Below are 15,263 nucleotides of genomic sequence, written 5' to 3'. Positions count from 1 at the left end.
AAAACTATTCTCCAAAGACAGGTCAGTGCTGGCAATGTATGGACCACTGTAACACGGAGCGTGATAAGTTTGTAATATAATATTCCATACAAAAAGAAGTTAAAATATTTATATCGATCTAGGGGCTACATGCATGCATCCCTATCCACCCAAACCTAACAACTATGACTATACTCGCACGCGTGGGTATGTTCTCCCAAGTCAACTCGCCTTCTTCATACACCGTGTGGGCTAACCCAATAAAATCACCACTACGAAGTCTACTGCCATTATACCATTATACCATACCATATAATAATAATAGCTGGGAAACTACACAGAAAGGACACGTACGTATACCACGTAGATGCCGACGCGTTCATTACACATCTTTGTGACGACCAAACCTTAGTTTTTCCTTAAACTCAAAAACATATAAATGTAGAAGCATCCCTGTTCTCTATATATAGCAGTTCTGCATACTCTTTGTCAGATAAAAAGTATCTCTTTAACATTTTATAGCTAGGGAGCCATTCTTGCTGATCCCTTGTTTTCTATTTAAAGCCTTTGCTTCGTTGTTGTTGCCAGCCAGCCTTCCAGCCTCATTTTCTTACTAGTTCCTTCTATTCCACCCCCATTAAAGCTAAGAGAATATATTTGTTAAACCTATCCTTTTTCTTTTATTAGTGGTGGATTTTTCGGAAATTAAAACTGGTTAAGGTTTACTGATCAATCCCTCACCGTAGATTGTCTTAATTGAAGAACTATAAAAGGCACCTTTTCTTCTCCAGTACGAATTAATCTCTGGAAAATGGCGTGTATGGTTGCTCGATCAGGGAGGGAGTTGCAGAGATATGATAACATGGGCCGCCGCCAAGTTGTTGGGTGAGCTTACTTTGTTTTTTTCTGAATTCGTGGTCCCCATGAGTTTTTCCTTCTTGATTGTGGCGGCCTTCCTCTTCTTTGCTTGATATGAAGTTAATCATGATTTGTTTATATTAATTTATTAGAATTAACTCCTAATTTTACTCAATGTTTGGAATTGCAGATGCATCCCATATAGATTCAAAAATTGTAGTGATGGTTTCAATGGTGATGAATTGGAGGTTCTAGTCATCACTTCACAGAAGGGTCAAGCAAAAGGAATGATGTTCCCCAAGGTAATTACGCAAAAAATTAGAAAATGGCTTCGCATTTTACCTCTCATGTATATCAAGAGCCTAAAATTGCATGTTTATCAGGGTGGCTGGGAACTTGACGAGTCCGTGGAAGAAGCAGCTTCCAGGGAATCGCTTGAAGAAGCCGGGGTTCTTGGCAATGTTGAGGTTGGTGTTTTATAGCCAGTTGCAAATTACCTTTGTAGTTTTTTGCCTCGTTTTTAACATTATGTGCTGGCTTGATGTTTTTGAACAAGTTTTTAATATGGATTCACATACATGGCAGGATAAACTGGGCAAATGGAACTTTTTAAGCAAAAGACATGGCACATTTTACGAAGGATTTATGTTCCCTTTGTTTGTCACAAAGCAACTTGATCTCTGGCCGGAGAAGAGTGTCAGGCAAAGAATTTGGGTATGTTGCTTTAGTTTCTGCTGCTGTACCCTGTTAAAATCACTAATTTGCCACGATATCCTGTCCTAATAATATAATTACACTTGAAAACAGATGACCGTGGACGAAGCCAGAGAAGTTTGCAGGCATTGGTGGATGAAGGAGGCCTTGAACATATTAGTTGAGAGGCATTCATCTCTGCAACAACTACAGAAGGAAGAACTTGAGCTGTCATGCTCTTTAAGTTAGGAAAGATTAGATTATTTGTACATAACAAATTCCCAAGTCTCCAGACGGATCGAGAACTAGTAATCAGGCCAAGGCGTGCGGATTTAAGGCGCACGATTGTAGAAAAAGAATTGACAACCGTCGTTTTCTTTATTGGAGGCTAATATAATATAATAATTAAATCAAAGCAGGACGAAGTAGTTGAAAAATATTACATTCATTTCTTTAGCGAGAAATTAAATCCTTCATTTTCCATGGAATGAGCTATTTAATTATGTGTTCATACTTGCTGCCGTCTTTTCATTGTCTGCCATAAAGACGTGAGTCGAGTGCCTTGATGTCATACAGATCAACAAACTAAGCCTTATCCCAACCTCGCTCGAGACAAATTTTTGCCGCAGTCTGTATGAACATGGCATTTCGAACTTCATTTCTGTTCCCTGATAAAACTCCCCCTAACAAAAAATTATTGTATTTATTAGAAAAATAATATAAATTATATCTTATAAATTTATCTAATAATTTAAGTTATTAGATTGTGATGGTTATTTAACATGGATATCAGAGTTTTGATAAGCAGTCACAAATTCAAATTTCATCAATCCTTATTTATTTGATAAAAATCAAGCATAATGTAATGTGAATTTATACAAGTTTCAAGTTTAAAGAGTTTTTACTTAAAAAAATATATTAGAGAATAATATAAATCATATCCTAAAACCTTATGTAATAATTTAAGTTATTGGGTTGAAATAATTTTTTAACGGCGTTGAATGTAATTGTCGATGTCTGTTATGAACTCAAATTGTAATGAGGACACTGGCTTGGAATCAAGATGAACGAAGCATCTTGTTAACTATGCGGACCATGAATGATTTGGAGTAGATATTCCTAAATAGAGGTGCCATGTGTTTGCTTAATTTGTCCATTAAAGCGATCAGTCAGGCATCACAATCTATGCCCTCTCAGTGCCTTTTTTTTTTTAATCCCCCAGTTTCTGCAATGAGTCAGCCAGTGGTATGACAGCGCAAGGCCAACCTGAAAACTTCGACAGTTTGTGGCTTTAGCGGAAAAAAGTCTCCATAGCCGATCATCATGTGAGACTTCGGTGATTCCATATGTTTAAGTTATCAAACTCCAGGACAAGATGCGCATAAAACCATATAGCATCTCATTTGCTCCATCGCCAGTAGAATAATAAACCTCCGAAGACGCCATTTATTTCATCGACAAACCATGACCTCTTAAATATATAAAATTCTCATGAGCTGTAGTTATAAGCTTGATGCTATTAACTTCAAGGACATGATCGTGTTTATACGTTTATAATTGGTGATTTCTTGTTCATTCACTAATTGGTTCTGCCATCATTAATTCATTACGCATTACCAGTAATAAGGTTTGGTATTTATGTTCATAGATGTTCGTTCCACCATCATTAACACGCTGACAATGAATTAAGATGAGTGATGGGCCGGGGTATATGCTCTCTAAACACGGTTATGTCCCGATGCTTAAAATTAAACCCGAGAAAGATACGGACCCAAATCTATTAGACAAACAGAGCTCAGAGACAAGATAATTTTGAAAGGACTTGAGAAGAAGATTGAAGAAGCCAGAAGTAGGGAACACGGAGCTTACACAATTACTAGAAAGTCCTCTATGAAGGGTCCATTTCTCCTCATTCATGGCACAAAAACAATTATGTCAGCAGAGATCAGGTGCCCCGATCATGTATATGCAGATACTGCTGACTTTAGTTGCTGCAGGTTCTGGAGAATTTTCTCAGCTGCAATTGCTGGAGTTATTGAATCCTTAGCTTTAGACACTTTCTCCTTAACACGTTACATGATTAGTTTGGATTAGGGAGCAGGATTCCTATCTTGAGTCCATATGGCAAGTCAAAAAACACATGTCATGTTTGAATGATTTGCAGGCATTAGTTTATATGGCTTTCCAAATTAATGCATGTCTTTATTTTGTAAGAATGTGGTTTTATTCATTGAAAAAAAGAGAGTGTAATACGTGTCTTTAATTTGTTTATTGTTGTTGCATGTGTGTTTTTGCTCCAGACTATTCTGATCACTTGCGACTAGGTGGATGTTGCCAGGAAAATGGATAAATCAAAGTTTGTAAACGGCTCATCTTTCATATAGACGTATGGTTTCATTTAAAGCTGTGTATTATCAGTCACAGAAGTAAGAGGCCTTGTCAAGTGTTATGGAAGAACAGTACGGGCTGAAGTGGGCTAAAGGTGTTCGTTTCAATTGTCATTTGTAGTAAGCCTATGTTAATCTAGTAACATGAAAGGTTATCGAATATTCGACTTCGAACCAAACTTGGCAATCACAAGAGTTCTTGTCCAAAATAATTAAATCACAGAGTTACTCCGCAGTCTTGTTTCACTAAATTCTCCTCGTCATAACCTTACAGTTAATCGAAATACAATATAACACAATGACATGCCTCGTAATAATAATAATATCCTACTTCAATATATACATTCAACTCGCCTCAAGTTATTATGGCGACCGATCGAGGGCTTTCAACCTGTAAAATATGTTGGCAAACTTGGAGAGAGCGTTGGAGGTTCGATCATGACAACTAAACCTGATGGCACAGGTTTTAAACAAAGCAGTTTTGTAGTTCCAAAAATGAGCAATCGGAACCCATACATTGAGCACAAAACAACCAAGAACAATATAGATTTGAACACTTTGATCTCACTTTCTTTGTATCATTCGTTATATAAATAATCCCTTTGCGTCGCGCAACAAGATGTTTCTTCAACGCATCTTTAACCTGCTGCATGTTTAAGAGCACTATATATACTAAGAGCAAATCGAGGATCATTTACTGTTAGTAGACAGTCTTGAACTTCCTTGTCCTAAGTTCCTCACCCTACTAGAGATCTTTGTTTTTACTAGACAAATCTGCTTTTTAAAGTCCACCTGATCGGTGCGAGTTTTATGAGGACAACCGTAATTAACCTCATATTTTATATTGGTAGCTTTCTATAATAGATGGGGCTGATCTGGTGAAACAGTTTTATTTTGGAGTGCCAAATTGTTGGGTAAGTTTGTGTGATGGTTTGGAGTTGAAGTGGTGATTTAAGTTTCCTAGTGGGTGGCCTGGTGGTGCTGTATTCTTCTACCTCCTCTTCTACTTTCCATGGTTTTTTTTTTTTTTTTTTCTGGAAAAATAAAGAGAAATACCAATTTAGGCTTTCATCAAGGATCGATGATTGTAAAATTTGAAAGCTAGTGGTTTGTGTGGCTTAACTGAAGAGCCTTTCTCCTTCCTCGCTCGCTCCCTGCGATGGAGCCTGTATGATCTGGAGTTGTCGCTGTTTCTTGGGAGCACATTTTATGGTGGAAAAACAATTGGAATCTAGATTGCCAAGCAAATTCTTATTGTATTATTGTTACTGGTGATGCAAGACCTTATTGTGCTGTACTGATCTACAATTTTGCCTTACTAGAGTTCCACGTCTTAAGTTAGCTAGTTTCTCTCTATGGACTTGTGTTTACCCAGTTTGGGTTGTTTATTTTTTCAGCCTTTTTTTAATCATAGTGTTTTTAAGAAATAAATACATTTGATGAGCACACAACTTCCCTGTAATATATTAAAACTAATTAATTAGTTTTTATAATATAAAAAAATGATTAATGATCATCCTCATTTTATTAGTTTTTTTTCTTTCGAATTTGTCTTCTTTGATCATCAAAATTTTATATCTTATCTAATCTACTTTTCAATCTCTCAAAAATATCTATATAATTACAAAAGGATGAACCACGTGGAACAATTAGTTTTGTTAAACGACATGTATTCTCTCGAGTGTATGGGGCCCATAATTTAAGTGTGGTGAGGTTATTTTATAAAGTATTTATTTTTTTAGAAAAGATATTAAAATAATATTTTTTATTTTTTAATATTAACCTATTAAAATAATTTAAAAATATTTAAAAAATTAAATTTTAATAAAAAATATATATATTAAAACTCACTCACAGAAACCACTTCACTCGGCCAGCAAATTTTAGACACTGTGAATCCGAGAAAGTACAACGTAATAAAAAGAACAAGTACTACACAAGTGGACTGATCTGTTCGACTTGAGATTTGGGACACTGTTGTCGGACTCAGATACATTACTTTCCCTCTTTTCTTTTCTAACCTCTCATCTCTTCCATTTTTCTTTTCCTTTTTCTGGTCTTTGAATCTACAGTATATAATTATTAATAAAGAGAAATCATACCTCCTTTCACTGAATTTAACATTCAATATCAATGGGTTCTGAAGGATCGAGTGTTGTTGGTAAGATTACCCTTTCAAGGAAAAAAACCTAACTTTCCTTGTTAGATTTTGTAGTAGTAATTTTTCTTCTTCTTGTATTTTTTCACGAGGTTAGCATTCTGTGTTTCTTTGCACTTTGCAGTATCTGTGGTGTCTTTGAGTTGGAGTTTTGCTCCGAGGTTTACAATTGGTTAGGGTTTTCGAGTTATCATTGAGGATAATCTGTTTTTGAGTTGAAATTCAGGACGATCCGTTTCTCTTAGACCTTTTTTTTTCCCTGATTGGCTGTGTTGGAATGGTTTGGAATTTATTGTTTTGGTTAGATGGTTTTCTTTACAGCATCTATATCTTGTACTCGAGCATAAAGAAATTATCTTGAAGTAATTTTTTTTTTAATTTTTTTTGCCTTGGAAGGCTATTTTCCAACTCTTTGGTTTTACCTTTAGGGGGTACTTTTAAAATGGGATGTGATACGTGGGTAATGGCAGAAGTTAGATGGTATGAGTTGGTTGAATTGAAAGAGATCAGATTTAAGAGGCCTAGAAACAATTGATTTTTTTGCTGATTTGGGCAATGATGCAAATTGTCCCTGGAGTGGAAAAATAAAATCCTACTCATGTGTTGTAAATCAAGTGAGCTTCCTAATTAAAAGTAGTATTGATGAAATACCACATTTTTGCCCCATGATTTAATTTCTTTTTCTATTTGATGATTCCTAGAATGCATGCTTACATGATTACTATTTTGTAACTGAATATTTCTGTCCTCTTCAGTGCCTAGGAACTTCAGACTACTGGAGGAGCTTGAGAGAGGAGAAAAGGGGATCGGAGATGGAACTGTCAGTTATGGAATGGACGATGCTGATGATATCTACATGCAGTCATGGACAGGAACTGTAATTGGCCCCCCCAATGTATGTAATTTTTGTGCTATTCTCTCTTTCAATGTTCTCATTCATGTTTTATGCATGCTGGATTGCTAATGCATGAACCGGTTTTAATAATATGCTTGGTTTAAATTGCAACAAAGTGGTAGGTTACGATTCATGATGCCAGCTCATTTCATTGGTGAGATGTCTATGTTTATCGCCTTATAGGATGAGAATTCTTGCCTTAATCCTTTAACTATGCTTTAGCTGGTGTGGGCTGTGGAGGCATAAAAGCAGGGTTTTCTGTCAATATGGATATCGATTTAAAGTTTCCAAGATGATATTCGTGTTTATATGTGTGGGTTTGTCTATCAAAAAGTTTAATGTATATGAGTTCACATGTTTTTTGCTTATCAATTAGACTTTCTTTCATTGTCATAATGAGCTATTATAGGATACAGACTGCAGTTGACTGGCAAAGCAACTTTCTCGGATTTGAACATCCATATGAGCAAGACGAAATTTTCAAGGAATAATTTATCTTTCTTACAGTTCATGTCATCAGCCCATCTACATTTAAAGCTTTACTACTCATGAAAATAAACATTTGTGAACGTCATGTTCTAAAATTATTATTGGATGTCATTTGAAACAATTAAAATTTCCTCAACTTCACAGCAAGTCAGTTACTTATTTTTTCCCTCCAGAATCACAACTGTCCTTTATCTTTTGATGACAGATGTTATTTGACTAACTTAATGTATATATCTGCAATCTCTTTAAATCTCTTCTGCTTACTTCAGCTCTCCTATTAAAAAAATTTATCTTAACATTGTTAAACCTTGGTGTCCTTTCAGACACTCTCAATCAGAAGTGTAATGTCTTTGTAATGCATTAGCAATCCAGTTGCCTTTGCATATTGTTCTGACTTTTTTGTGAAATCTTCAAGGTTCTCTTTTTGTTTGTAGTTTGAAGTTTTAAAATCATTTCTCTTTTATTTCTTTTTCTGCATTAGATTGTCAATGGAAAACTTATTTAACAAACAAACAAATAAAAGATTGGCACTGCAAATCATATGTTGTCAAATCTTCTATAATGTGATAATTCCTCATAAATCAAGTAGCTTTGATGTCAGTCCTGGCTTGTCATCTGCAGAGGTTGATTTGCAAAGCAGACCACCTTATGACTTTGTTGGCCTGGCGTGATAGTCATACTATCTCTGCCTTGATCCTTGAATGATGAAACATGATTTTTCAATGTAATTATGTATGCTTTATATTATTCTTCAAAAGGAACAATAATGTATTGACTCATGCTACTTGCCAGACTGTTCATGAAGGGCGTATCTACCAGTTAAAATTGTTTTGTGGCAAGGATTATCCAGATAATCCTCCAAGTGTGAGGTTCCAAACTCGGATAAATATGGCTTGTGTCAATCCTGCAAGCGGAATGGTAGGTGATGCAAATTTTAGTTATTTTACACTGATTGATTGAAAATGCTCTCATGGGTAACTAAATTAACAGGTCGAGCCAAGTCTTTTCCCTATGCTTGCTAATTGGCAGAGGGAGTGTACAATGGAGGATATATTAACTCAGTTGAAGAAAGAAATGATGGCTCCACAAAACAGGAAGCTCACCCAGCCTCCTGAAGGTGTGTCTATTTTGCTTCTTCATATTCTTGGTATATCCTATCTATTTGGTATTGATTTTCTAGTCAAGCCAGAATAACTTAATGAAATTAACAACTCTTGTTTTCATGGGGAGGGAAGGAGTTGTTAAAAATAATGAAATGTGCTGTTTTGGAAGTGAAAGATAGACACCACCAGTACACAACCAAGGCAAAAACAAAATTGAAGTGTACATCAGTTAATGATTGTACTGTGAATCAGGGGTGTGAGTTTGATTTACTGCTCAAATGTTTGAAATGATTCAACTAAATTGGGATCTGTTAGCAGTTATTAAATGGAGTGAAACCCGATATGAACTTCATGCATTAGCACTGGCACCAAGTCAGGATGGTAAGATGCGGAATTATGATCTACTGAACAATGGGCATCTTCCTTGCAATGCAATTACTTGGTTTATGCATATGTTTTGTAAAATTCTCAAGAAATATACAGTAATCATTAGTTGTGTGTTTGCAGGAAATGAGGAGGCAAGGTTGGATCAAAAGGGGCTTGTCCTAAAGTGTTGTATTCTCTGAGTCATTTGAAGGTAATGAGCAAGTACTGTATATAGATACACAATTCCTCCTGCAGGCTTAATTCCAGCAATATATAATCTTGTGTATGAGACAGATAACCTTAGTTCCATCAAATGGTGGCTAAATAAATGGGTCCTGATGAATTATTAATTCCTTGACCACTGAGGTTTGGTTGTGTGAAAACTAATGTCAGCGAATGACTGCCTTGTCTGTTTCTCCCTGAACACACATTCATTGAACATTATCAGGGACAGACAGATTATGCTCGCAAACCAAAGCCATTGTCCGCTGTGTTGATCGATGCTCTGTAAAATATAATAGCATGTTGCTTATAAAAATACCATTTATATCTATTTATCCATACTGATATCTAGATTTGTGTAATCCTTTTTTCAAGAATGGGGTATTTGCATAGAAAATAATTTGTTAACTAAATAACTAAGATAATGTATTAACCTTTGTCCGCCCCTTTTTCCTAAAAGAAAAGGAGAGACGGATCAAATTTTCGTTAATCATGTCTTTGGACATTGGGTAATGAGTTACGTAGTATGTCTAAAGAAATGGTAGCAAGAACAAAAAAAAAAGCACGAGCTGATATTAGATTAGTGAGATATTTGCTTGTAATCAATTCTTATTGTTCTATACAATTTATAAATTTAAGAAGTTTGCAAGGCAAATGTTAATTAATGGAGCCACCCACGTTCCATAAACACCATAATAATACATAAAGAATCTACTTGATTCAAAGATTTAAATAATTAGATGAGATATTATTATTGGTTTTATATTACTATTTTAATGTGTTTTTAAATGAAAATCTATTTATTTTAAAATTTTCACATATACAAATTAGTTTGTGATATTATTTAATTTTAATTAGAAAAAAAACTAAGGGTAGTAAGATTTAATTTTGTGATTGGTTAGTAAACAAAATTCTAATATCATATAAAATAATTATTTTAACTTAAAATCTTAAATTGTTAAATAAGATATTATTATAATAATTTCATAGCCGTGTTCTGATATAAACGGCATCATTTATACAAAAGTACATTAAAAACGCGAGGATTTTCTTGCAATCCTATTAAACCTAAGCAAGAAGATAACTCTTTAAATCCTTTTAACTTAGATCTTTGACTAACGTGAGCTTTTGGTGAAACTATATAAGAGATAACTCAATGTGAATTGATTTTGTTAATAGATTTAAATGAAATATGAAGGTGTGTTAATAAAAAAAATCATCTTAACTCAATAACTTAAGCTGTTAGATGAGATTTTAAGATATGATTTATATTATTTTCTAACACACCTCCTCAAGTGAAAGCCTTTCAAGCTTGAAACTTGTACAGACTCGCATGTTTTATTTTTATCAAATAAATAGGAATAGTGAGATTCAAACTCAAGACCGTTTAGTCATCAAAACTTTGATACCATGTTAAGGAACTATTTTAACCCAAAAGCTTAAGCTATTAGGTGAGGTTCCAGAATATGATTTACATTATTCTCCAATAATATATATAAAAGTCAACAATAATAAACAATAACAACTTTCCTTTCGTGCAACAACAATTTACAAAATTAATATATTAATATTTTAATATAAAAATAATTTTTAATAAAAAAAATATATTTAAATTTTTAAGGGTTTGCATCGTGTTTCCAAACGGTGTCATCACAAAATGCTGTTATTTGCAATGGATGCCATCGATTTCCTTCCCTTTAAGTAGAACAGAACAGAACAAAGGCTTAGGTTCTCTTCTTTAGCACATACAGTATATATCCTTTCCACCCCAATAAACGCTTCTCATCTCTTTCTCTAATTGCTCTCACAGTTTCATCATACTGGCATAGTTATGACTTCCTCCACATTATCATCAATCGATAAGCAACAAGATGGTAATGGAATTTGCTTTCCATACTTCTTGCTCTGTGCTTTTTTATGGATAAAGTTAGATATCATTTTTTTCATGCAGGAAAATTTGTGCCAGATGATCATAACGTACTACAGAAGCATGTTTTCTTCTTTGATAGGAATCAAGATGGCATAGTTTATCCCTGGGAGACATTTCAAGGTGTGCTCTCCTGTTTTTCTTTTTCTTTTTCTTTTGTATCAATATATTTCCCACTCTTCCTTTTTTTGTCGAAGAAGAAAAAAAGAAAAAAACCAACTAATGGCTTAATTTTAACCTGGATTTGTTAACAGGTTTTCGCGCAATTGGGTGTGGTATCTTATTATCCACTGCCAGTGCCTTTCTGATCAATATCGCTCTCAGCCAGAAAACTCGACCTGTATTTCTCTCTAGCTCCTTTTCTAATTAATCTTTCGAATCCAAAGTAATCTTTCCTTTTTTTTGTGTGGTTATTTTTTCACTTCTGCTGATAAGATTTTCTACTTTTTCGTTCTTGGTGGGGAGAAATTGTCGTCCGAGAAATTGAAGGGGGAAGTAGTAATAAATAACATAAGATCACCATAGGTGTCGGTGCATGATTGAGATGCAGCTCGTTTGGTCTTTGGTGTCGTCAATTGAACTTGTGCTTGACTAGAAGTTGACATGAGCTAGCAGCACTGATCTTTTCATCTGTTTAGTTTTTCTGTTCTTTAGAAGTCCAAGATCGTAGAGGATAGATAACTGCGTATGCACTTAACTTTCTTGGCTTCAGAACAACATGCTTGCAAAAGTGGTAAATATGCTGCCGTAAAAGCTCGAAGATGGATGGATAATTGTCCCATTTAATCTGGTTATGAATGGGAATCTGTGGTGTCTATTTTTTCTTTTTTTTTCAAATGATTAATATATCGCTTTACTTGCTTATATTTACCGGCTGTTCTTGTCAATATCTCGTGTTTTTGCTGTGCATGCACTGTTTTTGTCTTGACATTTCTTTTGGGAAGACTTACAAGTCAATGATCAATAATTTGCTTTCTCTTGCTAAGATGGGCCCGTTTAAACATTTAAGAATTTCCCTGTGCATTGCAAAAAAGAATTCAACCCGCGTGCATTCTTTTAAGAAAAAAAAGAAAAAAGAAAAATCGGTCCTCGAGGATGGACGAGTTCCATTATCACGAATTCAATTTTGCTTTTCCATATTTCGTTCAGTTCACATCGTCTAGACAAGAAACAAAATACTAGCATAGCATATAAATATAAATATAAAATAAAGTTATGAGCAAGATTTGAAGTTAATACAAGTTAATCAAATATGCAAGCTGCGACGTCCAGGTAGGGTCGCATATTAATGGAATCTGGTAGAAACACAGGGAAAACGCTAGCTATTGTTAGATCCCAAGCAAAGGTTTCCCTTCCTTTCTTGCTTTTCTTTTAAATTTGTTCATCTCTAGTTGCTTACAAGCAACAAACTCGCATAGTTGGGATCGGATGCTTGGAGCTCAGTTATCCAGTTAATAATGATTGATTTAAGTATGAAGATGTGCAAGGCATTATAAAACTTGGACAGCCTAAAAACAACAGTCACTTCACCTTTGATCTGTGGAATTGTTCATGTATTATTAGTCATCATATTTTCATTTATTACAGGGGAAGTTTCCATCTCTATTGTTCCCTATCGAGGTTAAGAACATCCACCGAACCAAACATGGGAGTGATTCTGGTGTGTATGACAGCGAAGGAAGGTATATATAATTATATTCCTGCAGTCTCATTTGTTTTATGCTACAATTTATTCATTAGTTCTTGCCACGAAACATGGCCGCTGACCATTGTGACAAAAGTGGATTATTTTCTTATCGTATTTTATCATGGTGATAGCATGAAGATTGGCCGTAATTAATTAATACCCATATTACTTTATAGAATTACATTTTGATTAGACTAATCTATTTTTGATTATTGATTGGTACTTGTGCCAAATGAGACCTAGTTATTCTATTATATTCATTAGAAAAGTTCTTAATGCATAGTTTTTTTTTTTTGGTTATAGAACCATAGCGTAATAGATGGTGAAGAGATGATGTTTTAGGTCTGCTAAAATCTGTTATCGAGTTGCTATCCATTTTATCAAATCAAAAGCTAACATAAGATGTTGAATTATGCAATGAGTTTTGGCCATAATTAATTAATACCCATATTAGTTTATGGAATTTCACTTTGGCTAGACTAACCTACTCTTGACTATTAATTGGCACCTATGCTAAATAAAGCTTGGTTATCCTATTTTATCTGTTAGAAAAGTTCTTAATGCATAGTTTTTGTTTTGTTTTGTCGGGGTTATAGAGTCATAGCTTAGTACGTGATGAAGAAATGTTGTTTTAGGTCCATTAAAATCTGTTATCGAGTTGCTGTTCATTTTATCAAATCAAAAGCTAACATTTATAAGACGTTGAATTATTCAATGAGTTTTGGCTATAATTATTAACTAATACCCATGTTAGTTTATGGAAATTCACTTTGGCTAGACTAATTTATTCTTGACTATTGATTAGCACCTATGCCAAGTGATGCCTAATTATCCTATTTTATTAGTTATAAAAGTTCTTAATGCATAGTTTTTTTTTTTTTGGGTTATAGAGCCATAGCTTAGTAGGTGGTAAGGAGATGCTATTTTAGGTCTATAAAAATCTATTATCGAGTTGCTGTTCATTTTATCAAATCAAAAGCTAACATAAGATGTTGAATTATGTAGTGAGTTTTGGCCATAATTAATTAATAACCATGTTTATTTTTGGAATTTCACTTTGATTAGACTAACATATTATTGATTATTAATTGATACATGTGCCAAGAAAGGCCTGGTTATCCTATTTTATTCGTTAGAAAAGTTCTTAATGCATAGTTTTTTATTTATTTGTTGGGGTTATAGAGCTATAGCTTAGTAAATGGTGAAGAGATGTTGTTTTAGGTCCGCTAAAATCTGTAATCGAGCTGGTGTCTATTTTATCAAATCAAAAGCTAACATATGTAAGACGTTGAATTATACAATGAGTTTTGGCTATAATTATTAATTAATACCCATGTTAGTTTATGAAATTTCACTTTGACTAGACTAACTTATTATTGACTATTGATTGGCACATGTGTCAAGTGAAGCCTGGTTATCCTATTTTATTTGCATAGTTTTTTGTTTTTGGGAGGTTATAGAGCCATAACTTAGTAGGTGGAAAAGATATTATTTTAGGTTCACTTAAATCTGTTATCAAATTGGTATTTATTTTATCAAATCAAAAGCTAATATAAGACGTTTTGGTTTGGTAGCGCGATGAGGCCATGTATCAACCAATGGCTTAACACATGCTAATATATAGTCCTAAAGCATTTTTTGGCTCCTTTATTTTGATATTCATGTCAGTTCTCGTAACAAAATTGTAGGTTCGTGCCTGGAAAGTTTGAAGAAATTTTCAGCAAACATGCACGTTCGCATCCAAATTCCTTGACAGCAGACGAACTGATGGGAATGCTCAAGGCTAACAGAGAACCTAAGGACTTTAGAGGATGGTTAGTTTCTCATTTCAATTTTGAGAATCCAAAAGTAATTAGTAAATTATATCATGCCTTTCAAAATATGAAAAGGTAATTAAATGTTAATTTGTTTTTTTCCAGGGTTGCTTCCTACACCGAATGGAAGATCCTGTACGATATTTGCAAGGACAAGAATGGTTTGCTTCACGAAGATACAATTAGAGCTGTCTATGATGGAAGCCTATTTGAACACATGGAGAAGGAAAGAACTTCAGCCAAAAAGAGAGCGTAATGGATACATTAATTTGCTTCATCTTTGAATCATTGTGTTAGTCACCCAAATAAAAGAATCGTGGGAGGAAAAGATTTATTTTCAATTAATGCAGTGGTGTGTAAGAAAAGGAATGTATATTTGGTAGGTTTGGGCACTACTTCTCCAGTTGGCCATGCTTCAAGGATGGTCTTCGATTCTAGTAATGTGTAAATCACAGATCGTCGAAGTGTAATTTGATGTTTGATATTGTCTGTAATTCCTTATGAGAAAGTAACAGTAGATACAAAGCCGTGATAGCTAGCTAGGAAGGGGATGCTTATGAATGTGCATGCAACTGTATATCAATGACATTTATGTAGGAAGAAGCAAGACGCCCCTCAGCAGCTCTCTGATATTATGGGATAGGAAGCTTTCTTGGCTAAGGTTGGCTGACACTGGCTAAGGCTG

The 15,263-nt window shown here is 34.4% G+C and overlaps 3 protein-coding genes across 3 annotated transcripts; all 3 read left to right on the top strand.

The window, feature by feature from the left end:
- Positions 1–449: 449 nt before the first annotated feature.
- LOC118054213 (nudix hydrolase 17, mitochondrial) lies at positions 450–1,948 on the top strand. The gene is made up of 5 exons (XM_035065698.2): positions 450–864; positions 1,028–1,139; positions 1,221–1,304; positions 1,423–1,551; positions 1,645–1,948. Exons 1-5 carry the CDS (start codon positions 791–793, stop codon positions 1,777–1,779), a joined length of 534 nt encoding a protein of 177 aa, XP_034921589.1. The 5' UTR covers positions 450–790; the 3' UTR covers positions 1,780–1,948.
- A 3,914-nt stretch (positions 1,949–5,862) lies between these two features.
- LOC118054203 (ubiquitin-conjugating enzyme E2 variant 1A) lies at positions 5,863–9,489 on the top strand. Its single transcript, XM_035065691.2, has 5 exons — positions 5,863–6,078; positions 6,831–6,970; positions 8,252–8,377; positions 8,450–8,576; positions 9,070–9,489. The coding sequence occupies exons 1-5, from the start codon at positions 6,051–6,053 to the stop codon at positions 9,126–9,128; spliced, it is 480 nt and encodes a 159-aa protein (XP_034921582.1). The 5' UTR covers positions 5,863–6,050; the 3' UTR covers positions 9,129–9,489.
- A 1,364-nt stretch (positions 9,490–10,853) lies between these two features.
- Positions 10,854–15,072, top strand: LOC118054194 (probable peroxygenase 4). The gene is made up of 6 exons (XM_035065684.2): positions 10,854–11,024; positions 11,102–11,200; positions 11,332–11,417; positions 12,665–12,759; positions 14,453–14,578; positions 14,684–15,072. Exons 1-6 carry the CDS (start codon positions 10,982–10,984, stop codon positions 14,832–14,834), a joined length of 600 nt encoding a protein of 199 aa, XP_034921575.1. The 5' UTR covers positions 10,854–10,981; the 3' UTR covers positions 14,835–15,072.
- Positions 15,073–15,263: the final 191 nt, after the last annotated feature.

This window comes from Populus alba, chromosome 8 (genome assembly GCF_005239225.2).
Source record: "Populus alba chromosome 8, ASM523922v2, whole genome shotgun sequence".
In the NCBI taxonomy this organism is placed as follows: domain Eukaryota; kingdom Viridiplantae; phylum Streptophyta; class Magnoliopsida; order Malpighiales; family Salicaceae; genus Populus; species Populus alba.
This window is presented reverse-complemented; position numbering and strand designations above follow the sequence as displayed.

Coding starts and splice junctions, on each gene's coding strand:
- LOC118054213 (XM_035065698.2), top strand. CDS start 791: ATGGCGTGTATGGTTGCTCGATCAGGGAGGGAGTTGCAGAGATATGAT. Junction 1,140..1,220: donor AAGGAATGATGTTCCCCAAG/GTAATTACGCAA, acceptor CATGTTTATCAG/GGTGGCTGGGAACTTGACGA. Junction 1,552..1,644: donor GTGTCAGGCAAAGAATTTGG/GTATGTTGCTTT, acceptor ACTTGAAAACAG/ATGACCGTGGACGAAGCCAG.
- LOC118054203 (XM_035065691.2), top strand. CDS start 6,051: ATGGGTTCTGAAGGATCGAGTGTTGTTG. Junction 6,079..6,830: donor TGAAGGATCGAGTGTTGTTG/GTAAGATTACCC, acceptor TGTCCTCTTCAG/TGCCTAGGAACTTCAGACTA. Junction 6,971..8,251: donor CTGTAATTGGCCCCCCCAAT/GTATGTAATTTT, acceptor GCTACTTGCCAG/ACTGTTCATGAAGGGCGTAT.
- LOC118054194 (XM_035065684.2), top strand. CDS start 10,982: ATGACTTCCTCCACATTATCATCAATCGATAAGCAACAAGATG. Junction 11,025..11,101: donor AATCGATAAGCAACAAGATG/GTAATGGAATTT, acceptor TTTTTCATGCAG/GAAAATTTGTGCCAGATGAT. Junction 11,201..11,331: donor TCCCTGGGAGACATTTCAAG/GTGTGCTCTCCT, acceptor ATTTGTTAACAG/GTTTTCGCGCAATTGGGTGT.